Below are 19,548 nucleotides of genomic sequence, written 5' to 3'. Positions count from 1 at the left end.
ATTTTCTTGCTGTGCCCAAAGTATTTTTTATTATCAAAGCCTCAAGGATACACATATAATTTACAAATTTTTTTAAAAAAATAAATAAATAAATAAAAACAAAATCTTAGATAGATCTACATACAATTGTTCATATTTTATATCTACTAATATCATAATTTATATTTTCTGTGTCAAAGAAAGATGTAATTATTTATATTCAAAGATTACTTCCCCGTTACTCGCACCAACATTTGAGTTACGTCTCTCACTTAATAAAGGTTTTACTGAATCTATATAAGACTCAAACAATTGTTGTATTCGAGACCATTGTTTTTTCATTGCGGTACTTTTCATTCGAGACATTCGAAAAGTGATATTCTGAACATCATGTTCGTACTTTTCAATAATTTTGTTGATATCTTCAGCTTCTTTTTGGAAAAATTCATCAAAAGAACTGAATTTATCTACCATTGTTACAAGCCCTGCGATTGCAATTCTAATATGAGTTTTGGTTTCTTCGATTCGTTTTAATTCAAGTTCAGTAGCCTTAGCTTTATCACCAAATTGAACACTTGTTATGGACGTTCCAATCATTGCACCAGCTGAACTGACTCCCAGAGCTCCAATAACAGCCAAAGAAGCTCCCCCTTAAAAATAGACATCTTTTATTTAAGTTTGTTCAAAATAAAAAGAACAGAATGAGTTGAATTACCCATTTACCTGTGAATGGTGCTGCAGCGATGGCTAGTCCTGTTCCAACTCCCGTACCGATTGCTGCGAACATATGATTAGTTGATTCTTTTCTAGCATCTTCTGCATCTTTTTCTAATTCTTTTTCTATGCTATTAGAACGATTAAACTCTTCAAGATCATTACAAACATTTTTGATTATAGCTAAGATATCACAATAACTTTTTGTCAATTTGGCTGAGCTATTTTTATTAGATATCGCAGCCTGATATTGAGATTTCATGGCTTCAATAAAATCCGTTCCCGAAACATCTTCTTCCCGTAATATTTCAACATACCTAAATAATTGATTAATAAATAATTAAAATGTAAAAGATGGAACAAAATAGATCGTTTAAATTATTTATATAACTTACTCCTTAAAATCTGACGCATATGCAGCCATGATTCTACTATCTTTGATACTATCAACTGTCAGATCATTATATATCCTAGCTTGTTCAATAAGTTCTTTAACTTTATTATTTAAAAAGGCATTTCTTATATTTTCATTGGAACATAAACTTAAATGTTCGAGGACATTGCGTACTGCTTGTTCCAAACCATTGTTATCTGGAATAGGTGGATTCCTAAAATCATTAATATGAACCAATGTTTTTGGAGCTAGAACAGGAGCGTTTTCCTAATAGTAAGAAATTTTTTATTAGAGAGATATTATAAATCCATACCACATTTTATAGAAACGTACTTACAGTTACCATTTTGTCAATCCTGGAAACCTAGAGTTTGTTAATATGTCAAAGGAAAAAAAAACGAAAAGTCTTAAATAGACCTATCGAACGGAGTTTGCGGAAGAATTTATATGAGACATTGCGCGTGGCAAAATTGCAAAATGATAGTTTCAGTTGTGTAACTGATCATCAATCACTCCGATCTGATGTTTTCACCATAAGATAACTTGTAACCTCACAAACATGAGCTGAGAAAATTGCTTTTATTTGTTGTAACATTATTCGAAAATTTTTTTTTTTGTTATTGGTAATTGATGGCTGAAGGACTGATGGCTTTTTGTATGAATTTACGCTCTGTCCAACTGACTAAACATTCCTGTTCATGAGTTATCTTTTGTAGTGATTCTGTTTAAGTAGAGTACTGTTGCTTAATATTTGGTATGATATTAACAGGGGGACAAAACACTTATGTAATCTTTTTTCCTTTTCAAGAGGAACACTTATACTGTTGTTCACAGGTTTGAATCATACAAGAGATCACAATCCATCTAGATATAGAATACTTACTATCGAAAGAATTTGGGATCACGATCTCTTTAAGCAAGGATATTTAGTACGAAGGTGCGCGAATATATGATGTTATTTGGTCAGACTTTGGATTTTGGAATTTATGAAAATAGTTTAAATGAAACAGATAAAATTTCAGTACTCAGCAAACACCCTACGACCAGCATACAAAGCGCTTCCAGTCATTATATGCTGTCACTAAAATGAAGGGAATTATGAAGAATGTTATCTCTATCAAGGTGGATTCTCAATTTACAGATTACAAAGCAGATGGTATAGTAAAGTTCTTCAATTGCCCGAACCAATCTTGATGAATTTACTTGAAGTTATAAAGATTCAAGTCTGATAAATTAAAATTAATGAACAAAAGTATTTCACTTTTAACAAATTTATAGCCACTAAAATGCCACTAATTCTTAACAAATTCAGGAAACTGAAGGTTAAAAAGAACAGTAATATATTATCTTTATTATGAAACTCATAACTGAATATGTTATTTGGTTAAACAACAGAAATTGCCTAGAGTCTTGATATTGAAGAATTGTATCAAAAGTAGAAGAGATTAACGAGGAATGGAACAAGAGGAAAGGGGAAAAGTTACCTTCAAAATTTATATAAGTTTTCTTTGTATGGAAATTAATGATTTCAAAATTAAGGCTGTGAATTATGTAGTATTTACGAATGATATAGGGTATCATATGTTGGTTAATGTATTAAAAGTTTTATAATAAACATCATTTTCATGGTAACACTAATTTTATTAGTATATTAATTAAATTGATATTTCACAAGCATTAAGTGCATTTTACTACGATCTCGGTCCACCCATTTCGTAATATCGCACGTCGTTCAACAATATTTATCGATTATTAAATCCAGAATCAGTGATTTCCTGACATTTAAAATTTTCAACTTCACATATTTTCCTAATACTGAATAAGAATGTAAAAAAATATCGAATTTATATAATATGATTTGCTAACACCTTTGGAGTTAGAATCACGATTAGGTTAGACTGTTATACTGTACACTATAAAAACTAAATTTATCCATTATTCCGTTGTTAACATGGCGAAAATAATAGTAAATGATAATTGTTGCAATAAGAATAATAATATGTTTATTAATAGTATAATACGTACATTTAATACAAATATAATTACGTTAAAGTTCAGATACTATCTCGCTCATAAAGACAAAGATTGCAACATAAATTCCCAACATTTATTATCTTTTCGAAAAAATAAACAGAACCTACTTGGTAATATCCTGAGATGGGTATCACCTATATATCTCACTAAATTTAATGAAATAATATTAGTACCGCTTAATTTTAAATTACTCAAAATCAATTTACGAGAATTTTTACGAAGAATACTTACATCAATGGAAAGAAGAGAATTACGGGTCACGAGATCTTTCATCCGAGCATGATTTGCTTTGGTTTCTTTATGCTGGTTATTCCATTCTTCTTTAATTGGATCGGCAATTTGTTTTGGAAATCTAATTTTCTCGTTTTCATCCACTGAACTTAAAGTTTCAATGTGAGATTTGATGTTGGTAACTTGATTAAACCAAAATTGATCTAAAATCCCAACATTTTGAATGACCACTGGAAGTTTTTCTTTAATTTCCAAGATTTTGTCGTCCTTTTCATAATTTTGTTGCTGTTCATCTGACACTGACACCTGTCGAAATTTAGGCTTTTTGTTCATAAAATAACTTATCAACCATCGACGTTGAGTTGACTTTGTTCTACGCAAAATTATGTAAATAAAATAACCTATACAAACACTGAAAAAACCGGCAACTATGATGTCTATGGATGGACATAAATTAATGAGCATATTTCTGTGATCAGATGACGCCGAGCTTATTTCGCCAACTTTCAATGATTTTATAGAATCTGAACCCACAACTGTATTTGTTGCCGGGTTAATGTTACCTAAGTCTGTTGTTTTTGCTGAATCAAATCCAGCTGTTGGACAAAGTTCATTTACATCTGTTTTTGTAGATAAATCAAGTTCAGCTGTTGGATCACGTTTATTTACATCTGCTGAATCATGATGATCTATTTCTATTGAATCCCGTTCTTTAGTATCACAGTCCACGTCAAAATTAATATCCTTTTTGATTCTTCCGACTTCCTGATAGTTTTCTTTCCGATTAATATCATTCCATTTATTATATAGATTTTTTATGGGGCTCAGTATAAAATTTAGTATGCTAGACGACTTTTTTGTAGGATAAGATTCATCATTTCTTCCATTACCTTCAATGTAATTATTGTTATTATTTCCTAAATCTCTATCCTCACCTTGTAATTTCTCTTGACTATCCTGATACTTTGGTAAAACGTATTCCTTTCCTTTGTAAAGTAGATAAATCATAAGATTCAACCCGTTTTCACGAATAATTGGGCGAATAAGTCTATAAGAAATCCAGACAGATAAAATTGGGATGGTATAGTTTACAAACTTAATCAGATTATCAAAAAACGAATAGGAAGATGACACAGATGACACAGAAAATGCCTCGTTTCTGGTGGCAATTTGTCTATTATCTGATGTCAAATTTACTTTTATGTTAGAAAACTCGCCATTAAATTTGTCAAAAAATTCTTGATATTCTTCTTTCAACATCTTTGTAATTTCGTGCCTTTCTTGTGCTGTATCCAATAAAGATGATAAAGTTTCAAGAACTACTCCGATACTTGTATTTTCCTCAGAAAGTAATTTCATATATATAACAACATCCTCAGCATACATTGAAAGTCTATAAGATTCCACAGCTCTTCTTTCGGTTAAAGAATTAAACAAAGGATAAAGTTCCTCAATTTTATCATTTTTTATATGAAGTTTAATATTCAATTTTCTACATCTGTTAAAATTTTCTAATACAGTTTTCGTTCGACTTTCGAGAATTTCAAGAGGCGGAAAATTGGGATTTTGCCACAATTCTAAATTTATCGTTATCATATCGAACAAAATGAATTTTAATGAGAAATTAAATATTTATCAGTATTTAAATAGTTTTAGAAATTCTAAAAGAATCAGAATTTTTTTAAAGAAAAATCTTATTAAAAAAAATCAGATCCTAAAAAAAAATTATCAAATATACAGTTTAAAATAGTGCACAAATCATTACCCTGTTTTTAAAAAGAGGGGCATTTTTATTTTTGGGGTTACGATAAATAAAATCACGTGTTACAATAGGATCAATCCCAATTTTTATTAGATGTAACTAATTCGCAACATGAAATTCGCGAAAGGAAATTTACTAAAAAATTCCAATTTTTATCTTTAACGAGATATATTAAACAGGAAATAATACAACTACACACATTTTTAAGTTTTTTGAATTTCTGTAATAAGAGTGCGTACAGCTTTGGTATAATTATTACATTGAGCTTTCACTTGTTCCCATCTACTCTTAATAGGTCCTACCAAAACTTTTTTACTTTGATTAATAGAACAATCCTTTTTTAAATTATGACTTTCACTTCTTAAGTTTCTGTTAAGATCATCTAGTATATAATATTGAGTTTCCCAATAAGTTCTGAAAGCTTCTACTTGAATTATTACAGAGAAAAGATTCTTACACAATTTCTCTATATCAGTCCCTTTTTCTGAACGTTTCAATTCTATTAAAGCATTTAATTCTTTGATTTCATTCTTTAATTTTCTAATTCTGATTTTATTTCTTTTCTTAAACCATAAATCAATTATCATTGAAATTATCATAATAACAATCCCAGACCCTAATAGTTCGAGTGATTTGTCGAATCTGTGTGCATTTGAAACTAATCCACAAATTAATAAGATAAATCCTATCGTAAAACAGATCCCAGTGATAGCTGTTACCCAGCTATCCTTGTCATCATCAATTTCTTTTAATTCTTCTTTTTTTTCTGGTAATGATTGTATCTTTCTTTCATCTTCATAGTTACGTATAAAAAATTCATCGTTAATCTTACTTAATTTACTCTTAATATCACTATATTTATTTTTAATTTGTTGAGTTTCTTCCATATTCATTCGAGCATTTTCTAAAAGAGTTTCTAAAATATCTAAAATACGATTGGAATCAAAGATTGGGTCCTCTAAAATTTGTATATAAGCCATCACATTTTCGGCATGAGACTCAAGTTTATTACTCTGCGTAATTGATTGTTGTAAACAACAATGAAATTCTAATCCTTGTTTGTTGATTTCATGAATCTTTTCTTTAATAAAAGGTATATTAAATGAACCTATTTCACATCTTTTAAAATATAAAAGGATCTCTTTTAGATTGTCTTTAACATAAAACACATCCGTGTTAGGAGGTTCTACTTTTACCATTAAGTTATCAAGAGATTCCTCTTTACTTATAACCATAATTTTATTGAAAGTGTGAGAGTGTAAAATGAAAAATTGAGAGAATGTCAATCATATAAAATTTATCTAGAATTTAAAGACGTTAATAATGCGTCCAAACTACAATATTGATAATTGTGATTTACTCCGTTTGAGTACCAATAATAACAAATTAAAAGATTCTATTAAGACAATAGGTTTTGTATTTTTTAAATATTTCACACGGTTTACAATGATATAGAATCTTTTATTGTTATTATCAGTTATCCTCACAATTTTTATAACCACTATTATTATGCTAATTAAAATAACATTTATGTAAAATCTACTCATGAAAAAAGCTTCATTGTCAGCTAAAAATGCCCATTGTGGCTTATGAATGATTGATAACGAATTTGATTTAAAACCGTCAATGAAGCGACGTTGCTCACATAACGTATCATATATATCCTATTTGGGAAACAATTAGGTATGTGTACACAAATTACAAATATTCAAGGTAATATTTCTTGTTACATGCATGTTTTACAACGTAAAAGGTTAAGTTATAAGTTATAACCAATAAATAACAAACCTTCCCCAAAATACATTTCGATGGGTACAATTTCGAATGGGGTCGTTAATATTATGCTAACCCTCACCCTAAAACTATAATTTTTTTTTAGGTAAGGATATATAGAAAAAATATCTCCTTGCATTCTGAAAACCAACTACCTTAAAAAACTACACCCATTTTTTTAATTGAAAATTTTAACGAAATAATCAAAATGACGTACACTTCAAGTCCCACTGTGCCCGATAAGAACAAATTACAAAATAGTATAGTTTCCGATATGAACGAACTACAAGTTTACACTGTGCCTGATTTGAACGAATTACAAATTAATATAGTTCAATCTATTGAACATTTTTCTGAAATTAGTAAGATTAAAGTTAAGGATAATAATTTTATTCAGAAAAAAATTAGTCAAATTTCTCTTCAAAGAGTGGAATTTCGAAACTTTGCTGAAGAATCTATAACTCATAATCTAAAACTATGCACTCATGCTGACGATTTAATTGTATTTGCTGAATGTTGTGAAGATGTTAGTATTAGTGACGAAGATCTGTTGAAATTATTAAAACCTTTATTGAATGATTCTAAGCTATATAAATCCAAAGCTACATTATTAAAAAATCACCTTAGAAGAATTAAAATTTCTTTAGATGGAATTGCTACCGAAATTTTCAAATATGATGAGGAAATTACCAAGAAACGGGAAGTTTTACCCGATAAAATTGAAAAGGCAGATAAAGTAACGAATGATGCATGGTCATGTGCGAAAAATGGTGCCATGGCAGCCGGTATTGGGAGTATTGCTGCAGTTTTAGCAGCTCCGTTCACAGGAGGAGCATCCATTGTTGCAGCGGTTGCAGAGTCTGTTGTTGGGCTTGGCAGTTTGGCCATTCTCGGGGGGTAATTTTAATTTTTTCTTTTAAAAATTTTTTTGATCCGAGTTTTATAATTAGTTTATAACACATGTCACATAAAATTAATTTCACAGTACGGCTGCAGCTACAACTTCTACTGCAGTTGCTGGAAGTTCATTTGTTGTCAGTGGCATTCTAAATTATCAATTAGAAGGCGCTAGAGAACAATTCTCACAATATTTACGAGAGATGCAAGATGGTCTTTCTAATATTAATGATATTATCTCTGCTTGTGAATTTCATTGGGAAAAACAAATTATCGAGATTGAAGCAATTATTAAAAGGTTGGAATGTAACGAAAAACAAAATGAACGAATAGTAAAACCTATCGCTATGAATATTTCGGCTAAAGCAAAAAAAATTCTTGCAAGTTCTGAAAGTTACAGCGCTAATATGCGACAAGCTCTGAATAGAGATTCGATTCTAGCAGTAAGAATTTTATAAAAATTGTTTAAAAATATGAATTCAATATTCTGTAATGTAAAAATTGTTTATTCACAATCTTTTTTTTTAAAAAAACAGTGACGCGATATTGGAAAAAGAATATAACGAAATAATATACGGTATCACCTGGTAAATAGTAACTATTTAAATTTATTTTCGGTTATCTAATATTCGTTTTATTATAGTGAACATATTTGATTTATTGATTTGTATGCGTTATATAATAATAATATTTATTAAGAATATAAACATAGAAAAAAAATATTAGTTCAAGAAAACTCATTTTAATTAAGCAATTTACGAATTTTGTAAAATTCCTATTTTTTTTTTCTTCTTCCCATTTATTACGAATATCTTGAACATTTTTTTGAGACAATAAAATTTCTTTCGTTTCGTTAATAACGCCTCAAAAATATTAAAAAATTTATTAATGATTTCAAATTGATTTTCCCAAAATTGTTTAATTTCACAAATGATCTTTAAAAATCCCCTTCTCATGTTTAGAAATCAATTTTCGAAAAAGTGAAGATTTCGATTTCATAAAAGGTAATGGTAATGACGCAAAACAAGAATGGATGATGTAATATTTAATTTCACAAATAATCTTTAAAAATCCCCTTCTCATGTTTAGAAATCAATTTTCGAAAGAAAATTTCTAAATTTACATTCCCGCTAGATTTCGATTTCATAAAAGGTAATGGTAATGACGCAAAACAAGAATGGATCAGATTGTGTGATGTAGAATCATCATCCAAAGAATATCCATATTCACGAATAGAACTAAGAATTCTTTTCATATCATCATTATTTCTATATTTATTATATAAATTTTCCATAGAATTCAATCGAATTTTTGTATCCTCGCTTTAAATCATTTAATTCAATACTTTCATCAACATATCAAGATAAATAACATCATCGGCATATAATGAAAAACTATAAGATTCTAATCATGAAAAGCATTAAGCATATCTTCTATAATATATTGATATTTGAAGAATTATTACAATCAAGATATTTGGAATTTTTCCACTCTTTAACATTAATAACATTAATTGAGTTATTCAAAATCAAAAAAAAATCTGGTTATAAATATTGAACGACAGTAATCAAGAAACATAGTACCAACAAAAAACCAAACCATATGCATGGTAGCTTAACGAACTATATATATATATATATGAACTAACAATGACAATACTACTAGTCTACTAATTAATAATGGCACAAAATAAGAAACATATTACCATATTTTTATTATTTTTAAATAATTAATTAAGAATCTTTTGTACTGCAATTACTTCAATTGTTTATATAACTTCTTTTACAATATAAAATTAGTAAAAAATTCAAATTTTATAAAACAAATAGATTGTATAAAAAAGAGTTTTGCTAACTTACCCCTGGGTTATATAACCCAGGTTAAATCACCCTCCTCCTCTTTAAAAAGTAATTTTATAAATTTAATATTTTTAATATTTCAATTGATTGGCTAACTTTATTTTTTGCAAATAATAATAAATTTTATTTATAAGTTAAACTAAAGCTAAAGTTATTATACATTTATAATGTTAAAGTTAAAAAATCATTATTTATTATAGGACTAGTAGAAAATAAGTGACTAAAAAAAAAATAAATAAAATAAAGTGAAATGAAGATAAACAAAAATAAAGAAAGAGATAAAGAATTGAAAATAAATATAAAAATGAAGCAATTGAAATAGAAATCAAATTCAAAAAATAAAAAATTAATGAAATCAAATAAAATCAATGATAAAAATATGAAAAAAGCTAAAAATAACTCCATGTTATTATATATAAGTTTTTAACATCCATGTTATCATATATTTTTTGATCTTCATGCTTATATTACTAGTTATGAAAAATTCACTAAGGTGAATTTTGTTGAGTTAAGAGTTTAAAATATGGCTTATAATAAATTATAATAAACTTTTTTTACATTTTTTTTTTCATCATTTCATAATAACTTTTATTTATTTCACAATAGATATCTACTGTATAGTGCTACATACTAATAGTACCATCTTCAAATGGTACTGAAGTATCATTCAAATTCACATTTGGGTATTTTTGAAAAATATTCTAATAGTGTATAAAATCTTAAAAAAATTATATGTACATGTATACATAAAGTATTTTTTTTATACACAATCAAAAAATTTTTATGCATAATAGTGCACATTTTTATTAATTTATAATATTTTCTTTTAAGAAATTTTGTGCACAATAGTGCACATTAATTTTAAAAATTGTGTACATAAAAATAAAATATGTATATGTATATATTGTGCACATAAATTTTATATACTATCTGGTACTAATCAAAATTTGATTTTAAATAATATCATGGATACTAATTAATAATCATATTCTAACTTGAAAAACAAAAATTTATATACTAATTTATTTAATTGTAATAAAATCAAATGTATCTTCTTTCCAATATATAGTCCCTCTCGATATAACGAACTCTAAGTCCTGGCTGATTAGGCCTTCGTTATAAGCAACTTCGTTAACACTATAACAAATTATTCAGTATATGGTGCGGCGCATCTATACTCATCAAAAATTTCGTGTAACTGCCAAATCTATCTAGTTCTACATTTTGTGTAATTTATAAAATTAACACCGATAGAATGATAGATTAGGTTATTCTCTTTCAATCTATCGGTTTTAATTTGAGATTACATGATTTTTTGGTGGACTATTAAAGTTTTAAAATGCGTAAAATCATATGTCTTTATTAGTAAATATCAAAAATTCGGAAAAACTGAAATGATAAATTTCACATGGATTTATGATGTAATTTCGATCTTCATGTATAAATAATGAATCGCAGTAACGAAGATATTGAGAATCTTCATTTTCCCACGCGTTGTTATCATTAAATTAAAAATGCCGCCCGTCGTTAAACGACAAAAACTTTACAAGCAATAGTTTCGGACGTCAGATGGTAGGTTTGGAACAAAAAAAGGAGCAATAACAACCATCCAACACAATATGAATTGAATATTAGAGAAGGGACCGATGACGTCGCTCTTGAGTTAGAATTTTCCGCAGAGGAATGGGGAGATGATGATGACGGTGGATGGGAGGATGAGTTTGATTTAGAAAAGGAAAAAATCTCAGTCAAAATTGATGATGATTGAGTTAGGTAAAAAGAAAATAAAAGCAATTATTTCAGAATAATTTTTTATTTATTTATTGTGTTTTTAGAGTGGGATGTAAATAACGAATTTGAAAAAAAGAAACGAGGTCCATATAGTGCATGTAAGATACCAAAATCAATATATTATGATAAGTGGGGACCAAGTGGCTCATTTACCAAAGCGGCATTTGGCACCTCAAAGATCACAAGTTTTTTCCCGTATATAAAGCAACTCAATACCGATCATAATATTGAAAATGAAAGTGAACAAAGTGGATCGAGAGGAAGAAAACATATGTAAAGTGACTAATATTGATGCAAGAATGAAGGCTTTGAAAGAAGAATTAGGAAGTCGGCACAATAAAATGAAGGTTAATGAATACAATAAGAAACGAGCAATATTTGAGTATTTGAAACTATCAGATGAAAATGGTGGTGGGAAAATGGAAGCAAGTTTAAATGTTGCACGTATGGTTTTTTTTGATGGTGGAGTTTGGAAAGCTCGTCAAATACGAAATTGGGCTAATTATTGGCTTCTTCATAATGCACTTCCTATATCATATCAAGGAAAGCATCAAAAAACCATTCGATTAATTGATGATGAAGATGTTGCTGAAGAATGTCATGCTTGGATTCGAGATCAAAATTACAAAGTCATGCCTATAAAATTCAAAGAGTTTATAGAACACAATCTATTAGCTAAGTTGGGAATTAATAAGAAAAAAACTATAAATATTTCAACTGCAGTCCGCTGGCTTCATATTCTTGGATATACAAAGCAAAGACAAAAGCAAAGTATATTTTATGATGGACATGAACGTGCGGATGTGGTTCAATATATGGAATGATTTTTTAAAACAAATTTTTGAATATGAGAGGCTTATGTCACGTTATGAAGGTGAAAATATGGACGGATCTTACCTGATTTAGCAGAAGGTGAAAAAGAGCACATTTTGGTAACGCACTGATGAATGTATTTTTTATTCTAATGATGGATTACGTGGTGTATGGGCCAAAAATGGTGAATTGCCTTTACGGAAAAAAGGTAATGGTAAATCAATTATGATTAGCGAGTTTTTAACAGAAGTTGATGGACGTTTGAAATTGAAACCAGAAAATATTGAACAATACCCTAATGTTCCAGTAGAAGCTCGTGAATATTTAGAGCAGGTAAAGATCGTGAAGGTTATTGGACGGCAGAAAATGTCATTGAACAGATAAAGATTAAAGCAATTCCTATATTTGAAGTTCTTTATCCAAATTGTATCGGCATTTTTGCATTTGATAACAGTTCAAATCATGCAATATTTGCAAAAGATGCATTAGTGGCAAAAAAAATGAACTTAAAACCTGGTGGTTTGCAACCAAAAATGCGCTGATACTTACTGGGGTCCTGATAACCAGTTGCAATCAATGGTATTTTCTGATGACCATCCAAATGAAAAGCTTCGAGGCCACCATGACTGAGACAAATATTACAAGAACGAAAAAAATGGCCTAATGGTGGATTGATGTTGGAATGCAAAGAATGCAAAGAAAAAAATGATGATGAAAATCGAATTAATTGTTGTGCGCGCCGAGTAATGTCCTTAGAACCAGATTTTCTTGCTCAAAAGGGTGCAATTGCTGAAATAATTGAAAAGGCAGGTCACAAATGTATTTTTTACCCAAAATTTCATTGCGAACTTAACTTTATTGAGCGTTATTGGGGGCTGCAAAGAGGCATGCAAGAGAAAACTGTAATTATTCATGGGTAGGATTAAAACAAATTGTACCCCAAAGTCTTGAATCAGTTTCATTAATTACAATTAGAAGATTTGCAAGAAAAGCTTGGCGTTATATGAGTTTATATCAAAAAGGAATTGGTGGAAAATTAGCTGAATATGCAGTTAAAAAATATAGATCTCGTAGAAGAATTCCGGACGAAGTTATAGAAGAATTAAACCAAATTAAATTTGATTAGTTTATGTTTTACGCCGCGAAATTAAAAACTGATTGCTTAACGACCAATAAAAACCATTTCACGTGAATTTCACGTGACTTTATTATAATTTGAATTTCGGACTAATTGATGAGTATAGGTGCGCCGCACCATAGTATAATGAATTCTTCAGTATAGATATGTCAGTCATACAGATCATGTGACTTGTCGATCTGATTTACCAATTATTCAATTACTAACATTTTTTTTATTTTTTTTATTGTAGTGAACTTCCCAGACTTCGAAATGGATGCCTGAAATGAGAAGTAAGTGGAGGTTTAATTTTTTTATTAATTTCGTTTAAAAACGTTTATTAATGTTCTTTTTTTCTTTTTTTTTCCTTAGAGACGGCTCTTAAATTTAAAGAATTAAGGTTCGTAGTTATTACGAACTTAGTTTTTTTGTTTTATTTTTTTTTACTACCCATTTTTATTTATTTATTTTTTTTATAAATTTCGGTAGGCTTTTGAGAATAAAAAAAAACTATTCGTATTACGAACTTAATTTTTTTTTGTTATTTTTTTTTAATAAAGTAGGACAGTTTACTAACTGTTATTCTTATTTATTTTGTTTTTTATAGGTTTAGAATGGATTTTGATTGAAAAAGAGCTAAAATTCGTAAGTATTATGAACTTAGCTTTTTGTTTCTTTTTTTTTATTAGTGATTAATGGTTCATTATTTAATTTTATTTTATTTTATTTTTTTAGATTTCAGGTAGATTTCAATGGAAAAAGTGCTAAAAATCGTAAATATGAATCAAATCTTTTTTTAGTGGTCTTTTTTTTGCTTTTTTTAATAAAGTAGACCGTTTTTATTTATTTTTTCTTAGGTTTTGAGCGGACTTCTAACAGAAAAAGAATTAACTAAGATTCGTAAGTACTAGTACGATTGAATCTTAATCTTTTTTTATTTTTTTAATAAAGTGGAACAGTTTACTAACTGTCCTTTTTTTTATTTTATAGACTACGATTCAAGTGAATTTTCAAAGATGGAAAGAAGATTTGTAAGTGCAAGTATGAATCTTAGTCATTTTTTTAGTTTTTTTTATAAATTTACTAACTGTTTTTATTTTTTTTTAGAAGTTTCAGCAGGTGAATAATATCAAAAAAAACTTACAACTAAACGAAACCGATTTATTCGCTTAGTACGTATTTAAAGGGATGTGGTGACATGTATGTGTAGGTGGTTTCTTTTGAACGTTTACTACACTTAAATTTTTATAGAAATAAACAATAAATTAACAAAATAAAGACGTGAATTTATGGTTGTATTCTAATCAAAATTATTGTAAAAATTATTATTAATTAAAGAGAATACTATGTAATAATAATATAATTAATAAATAAATTATATACAAATAAATAAATATTTTAAATAAATAAATATAATAAATAAATAAAATTAATAAAAAATTCTTTGTTTTACTGAAAAAAAATTTGGTATAAAAATATCCGTTATATCGAGTGGCATTTTATATATGCAATTCACTTACTTTACTTCATACTACGTTATACAGTAAATAAATAGTAACTTCGTTATATCAAGAGTTTTTTTATAGTTAAATCAGTACCACACTGAAAATCTGTTATATCGTATTATTCGTTATATCGAGGTTTGTTATAGAGAGAGGTGACTGTATCTTCTTATAATAGTACCCCTCTTCTCCTATAATATTTCTCCAGGTACTATTCAATCTAAGCAGATTTTTTTGAATAGTACCAGGAATATTATATGTAACACTATATGGTAAAATTTTTTTTTACCTTTAATTCCTATTGAATTTTTATAATAATACTTATAAATCATAACGAACTTTTAAACAATTTTTATAATAAAAATATAAATACAAAACATATTAATGATGACTTTATAAGTAAAAAAAATGATGGTAATTTATTACTTTAAAAGGGATAAATCTTTGAAATTTTTGAAAAAATAGAAAAATATTTAAAACAATATTTTAAGTAGAAAGATTTTAAATATTATAAAAGAAGAATTAAATATAATAATAATATTATTATATGTAAGAGTGAATTTATTTACCACATCCTGCATTACAAAGTATTCTTCCTTTTTTGTAAATTATTTATATCGATCTTTAGTTTATACACCACACCTCCTTTAAAATGACAAATGATAAACATAAAAATATATATAAATTTGTAACGCAGAGTACAGTGAATACATTATTTCTATATGTAAATATACTTATAAATATACTAAAGTAGTTTAATAGAATTCCGAATAATACTAATATAACTCACAAGTAAATTTTAAGTACTGAAGTAAAAATACATTTTATGACATAACTCTATCAATATTGAAGCTAGGAATTTGATTTTACTATCATTAGAATTCTCTTATCAAGACAAATCTAATGATATAAATTTTATTAAAATCGAATCACTGGTTGTGTTAAAAACAGAAGTATGTAGGATACCAAAATTTTAAAAATACTCCTGTAATAAGCAACTTTTGAAAAATTTTAATATAAACTTTATGTAAACTCAAATGTGAGTTATGAGAGGATCTACGCAACTCTTTCCCTGATTTTTGAAATTACTAATAAAATTTATTTTTGAAATTTTCGTTTGAAAATTTCTAAGTGCTCGTTCGATATACTAATATTTTTCTAGTTGCCTTCCTCTTTACTGAGCTTTATACTATGACTACACCTCCAGCTCCTTCTGTTATTAACCCTGATATTTCGCCACCACCGCGTCCTGACACTTTTGCTCCTTCTGGAGACTGACCTCTGTCTCCCACAAGTACCACTGGCGCGCCTAACAAATGTTCGCGTATTGTCTCTGATGATGCTATAAATGTTGACATAACTTCGCCCTCTGCTCCTGCTTCTAACCTTATCTCCAGTGTTCCTTCTGGCCTTCCCGTTAATAGAGTTCCTGTTATTACTCAACCACCTCCTACTAATACGTCTTTAGAGTCTTCTATACACGCCCATCCCCTTCCCGTTTCCACGACCCCTCTGACTAATGATAAGGGCAAATCTGTGGCCTTTGAAGTACCTACACGCCAGCCTTCTCCTGATGGTGATGCTGCTGCCATCAAATCTTCTCCTTCCAGATTTCATGCTGCGGCATATCTTCGTGACACATTTGTCACGTTCAAAGAAAAATTTCCTACTAACTGCGCCATGTGTGACGAAGTTGATAGAGCCCTCTCCCGATATTCCTCTTATGGCTCGCGTGCCCATTGTGAAGGATCAGGAGACAATAAAAAAATCCTTGTCTTTTTCTTTGTCCATGATGATCATACCAAATGCATCCAATCCCCATGTGCTGATCTTCTCGATTTGGCTTTTACCCCTACTCGCCTGCAGACGCACGTCGCAGTGACGAAGAAAAGTCTTTGTTCGTTACTGACATTCCCCTTTTCCTTAATGAAACACAAATCAGACAGGCTTTTTCCCGATATGGCGATGTAGTTAAATGCAAACTTACCACTAGGAATCACTACTACAATGCCTACGTCCAATTTTCTAATGCGAGCTCTGTTATACAATTTGAAGACATCTGGGTGATCATTTGTCTCGGTAACTCCCTACGCGTTTGTCTGGTATCTTATTCGAAAGTCCAACGTGATGTCTGCAGAGAGCATGTTGCCATCCTTGCTGGCATCTCCAAAAATATCAAAGAAGCGGACTTATTAGAAATCGCCTCACAAGTCAATGCTAAAGCTGTTAACATCCCTCTTTCTTTCAATTCCTACAAACCCAAGCCTTACGCCTATTTGAATTTCTCATCGTTCGAAAATCTTGAGGCAGCTAAGGATTTATCAATTGCCTTCTGAAATAAAGGTTTAACCTGGCACTCTCCCAATGATGCCAAAGATCTCTGTCATGTCTGTGGAAGACATGGATGTTCTCCTTCTGTTTGTAGCCCTCGGCCTGCTCGAAAAACCAATGATCGCTTAGATAAACTTTATACACGGTTCAATGCTGGCCTGAAGCGTGGCCGCTCTGACTCTCAGTGATCACAATCCCCTTCAAATTTCCGCTTACGGTCAAGATCTAATTCACGTTCTCATAACCGTTTCTCTATTGACCGCTCAAAAAATCCCAATCAATCCAATTTTGGTTCCTCTCATGCTCGACCGCCTGTTCATGGCTCTCGCAGTGACGCTATAAATTCTCAGCGAAATGCCAATGCCAATGCTCAATCTGGATCCAATTCTGGTCACTTCTCCTCTCCCTCTCCCCAGCACCAGTCCTCCCTACCTCTGGATGTCATAGATGAAATTAAAAAACAACCCAAGGACATTGCTCAGCAGCTTAAAGATCTTGATGAAAAAGTTATATGGATGGAATACTCTATCACTGATGATGACTACTGCATCAAGGAACTTGAGTCGATGATGAACTATGACGACCCTCCTGAAGATACTCCCTCTTATGCGCCTAATTCTTACCCAAATGACGCTGGTTGGGACTATCAAACGGACCCTGATAATAACAATAATATTAATAACACCTCTTCCTTTTCACCTGTACACGCTGACTCCAACTTTTCTATCATGGACACTTCTCCTGATGCCTTCTTCTCCAGTCTTAATTCTAATTCTATCCTTTCCAGTAGACATACTCCTCTTCCTAATCGTGTCAACCTTGGCGGCTCCTCTAATGATTCATCAAAATTGCGTCAAGAAATCTCTTCAGTCTCCAATACTCAACAAAGCCTCTCCAATCAATTAGGCTTTATTCTTGAAAATTAGAGTCTTTCTCTTCCCCGGCTCCACCCTCCCTTTCTAAATGATTGACAACAATTATATAATGGGTGGTTCACAGAGATCTCACCCCCTGATAGTGCGTCTGATTTGAATCTTTTACTTTCTCCTTCCCCTCCCCATTGTTTTGACATTTCTCCTGATCAATTTAATCGTGAACTTAGTTTTTCTAATGTTTTACGAATTGGTACTTTTAATGTTCGTTCTATAGTTCACTCTTTAAAACAATTAAATTTATTTTCTCTATTGCTTTCCCACCAACTTCATGGTTTAATCCTTACTGAAACTAATTTACGATCACCCGCTGTAAACGGTCAAATATTAAGCATGAAAAGATGATAAAATTCGATTACCAAATGTAATTGCCAAATATTAGGAACGAACAAATTAATTATGAATTGGCGTAGATGGATAAATAATTAGCCGAAAAGGATAAACATTTAGGAAGAATAATGATCTACATGATGTAATATTTATCAAGTGATTGACGAAGAACTAATAGAATAATTAGAGTCGATCAATTGCGGCTTAGCAATCTTTAACAACAAGAACAATTAGAAAGAATAATTATAAGCCACAAAAGGTAAATCATATAAAATGGAGGGATAGCGGACTAAAGGAATACGCATAACGAAAATACATACATTCATTCTCATGTTTTATTATTTCTTGCAGACATTTATCTTTCTTTCTTAAAAAATCCTTATTTAATATTTTTTTTATTCTAAAGATTTCTAAAGATTCATTCTTGAATTTTACTATTCTATAGATAAACTTTTGATTACAAAATTTACAATATATCTTAAATTTTACTTCCATTTTTACTAAATTTTATTTCCATAAAAGATAATATAAGAAGATAATATAAAAGATAATATAACACATATTAAAAAGATGGTATATAAGAGATGGAATATAACATATTAAAAATAGAAAGATAGTGTATTAAAAGATAACGTATTTAAATATAGATAGTATATAGAAAGAATAGAAAGTAGCATAAAATTTGTATAAATAGAGAGCGGAATTCAAAGTAATTCCATAGTTCTCATCCACAGAACTCAATAAAAAATATAAGTTTCATTTAATTATTTGTTAGTAAAGTTTAATGTTAATTAAAGGTAATAGGTTCGCTCTAAACTTTGATTAATGTTTGCCTAATAAATCTTAATTGAATAAAATGAAATTTTAAGATGAATTAAATATACATTTTTGAAAAGTAATAATTCGTAGCGAGAGCTATCGAAGTTTGAAATTAAAGGTAAAAGTGAATATAATTTGGGGAAAATTTAGAGAAGTTAAATTTTATTTTATATCGTTCAACGTTTTATATTACTAACGCTATTTATGTTGTGAACCAAGAATGTTGTCGTTACATGTTGTTGTATGTTGTTTGTTGATTACGTTGTTTGT

The 19,548-nt window shown here is 29.4% G+C and overlaps 6 protein-coding genes across 6 annotated transcripts; 3 read left to right on the top strand and 3 right to left on the bottom strand.

Annotated features, from left to right (window-relative positions):
- Positions 1–3: 3 nt before the first annotated feature.
- OCT59_017338 (uncharacterized protein) lies at positions 4–1,532 on the bottom strand. The gene is made up of 4 exons (XM_066137427.1): positions 1,425–1,532; positions 1,089–1,354; positions 703–1,010; positions 4–629 (listed from the first exon to the last, which is right to left on the bottom strand). Exons 1-4 carry the CDS (start codon positions 1,431–1,433, stop codon positions 190–192), a joined length of 1,023 nt encoding a protein of 340 aa, XP_066004014.1. The 5' UTR covers positions 1,434–1,532; the 3' UTR covers positions 4–189.
- Positions 1,533–3,069: 1,537 nt separating this feature from the next.
- Positions 3,070–5,066, bottom strand: OCT59_017337 (uncharacterized protein). Its single transcript, XM_025316735.2, has 2 exons — positions 3,353–5,066; positions 3,070–3,267 (listed from the first exon to the last, which is right to left on the bottom strand). Exons 1-2 carry the CDS (start codon positions 4,946–4,948, stop codon positions 3,265–3,267), a joined length of 1,599 nt encoding a protein of 532 aa, XP_025179953.2. The 5' UTR covers positions 4,949–5,066; the 3' UTR covers positions 3,070–3,264.
- A 27-nt stretch (positions 5,067–5,093) lies between these two features.
- OCT59_017336 (uncharacterized protein) lies at positions 5,094–6,417 on the bottom strand. The gene has a single exon (XM_025316736.2). It carries the CDS (start codon positions 6,347–6,349, stop codon positions 5,318–5,320), a length of 1,032 nt encoding a protein of 343 aa, XP_025179954.1. The 5' UTR covers positions 6,350–6,417; the 3' UTR covers positions 5,094–5,317.
- Positions 6,418–7,022: 605 nt separating this feature from the next.
- OCT59_017335 (uncharacterized protein) lies at positions 7,023–9,173 on the top strand. The gene is made up of 5 exons (XM_025325708.2): positions 7,023–7,784; positions 7,873–8,227; positions 8,321–8,371; positions 8,747–8,788; positions 8,874–9,173. Exons 1-3 carry the CDS (start codon positions 7,096–7,098, stop codon positions 8,321–8,323), a joined length of 1,047 nt encoding a protein of 348 aa, XP_025179955.2. The 5' UTR covers positions 7,023–7,095; the 3' UTR covers positions 8,324–8,371; positions 8,747–8,788; positions 8,874–9,173.
- Positions 9,174–11,667: 2,494 nt separating this feature from the next.
- OCT59_017334 (uncharacterized protein) lies at positions 11,668–12,258 on the top strand (the record flags this gene model as incomplete). Its single annotated transcript, XM_066137426.1, has 1 exon — positions 11,668–12,258. The coding sequence occupies one exon, from the start codon at positions 11,668–11,670 to the stop codon at positions 12,256–12,258; it is 591 nt and encodes a 196-aa protein (XP_066004013.1).
- A 214-nt stretch (positions 12,259–12,472) lies between these two features.
- Positions 12,473–13,373, top strand: OCT59_017333 (uncharacterized protein; the record flags this gene model as incomplete). The annotated part of the gene is made up of 4 exons (XM_066137425.1): positions 12,473–12,580; positions 12,628–12,766; positions 12,893–13,163; positions 13,223–13,373. 4 exons carry the CDS (start codon positions 12,473–12,475, stop codon positions 13,371–13,373), a joined length of 669 nt encoding a protein of 222 aa, XP_066004012.1.
- Positions 13,374–19,548: the final 6,175 nt, after the last annotated feature.

This window comes from Rhizophagus irregularis, chromosome 26, assembly GCF_026210795.1.
Source record: "Rhizophagus irregularis chromosome 26, complete sequence".
In the NCBI taxonomy this organism is placed as follows: Eukaryota; Fungi; Glomeromycota; class Glomeromycetes; order Glomerales; family Glomeraceae; genus Rhizophagus; species Rhizophagus irregularis.
This window is presented reverse-complemented; position numbering and strand designations above follow the sequence as displayed.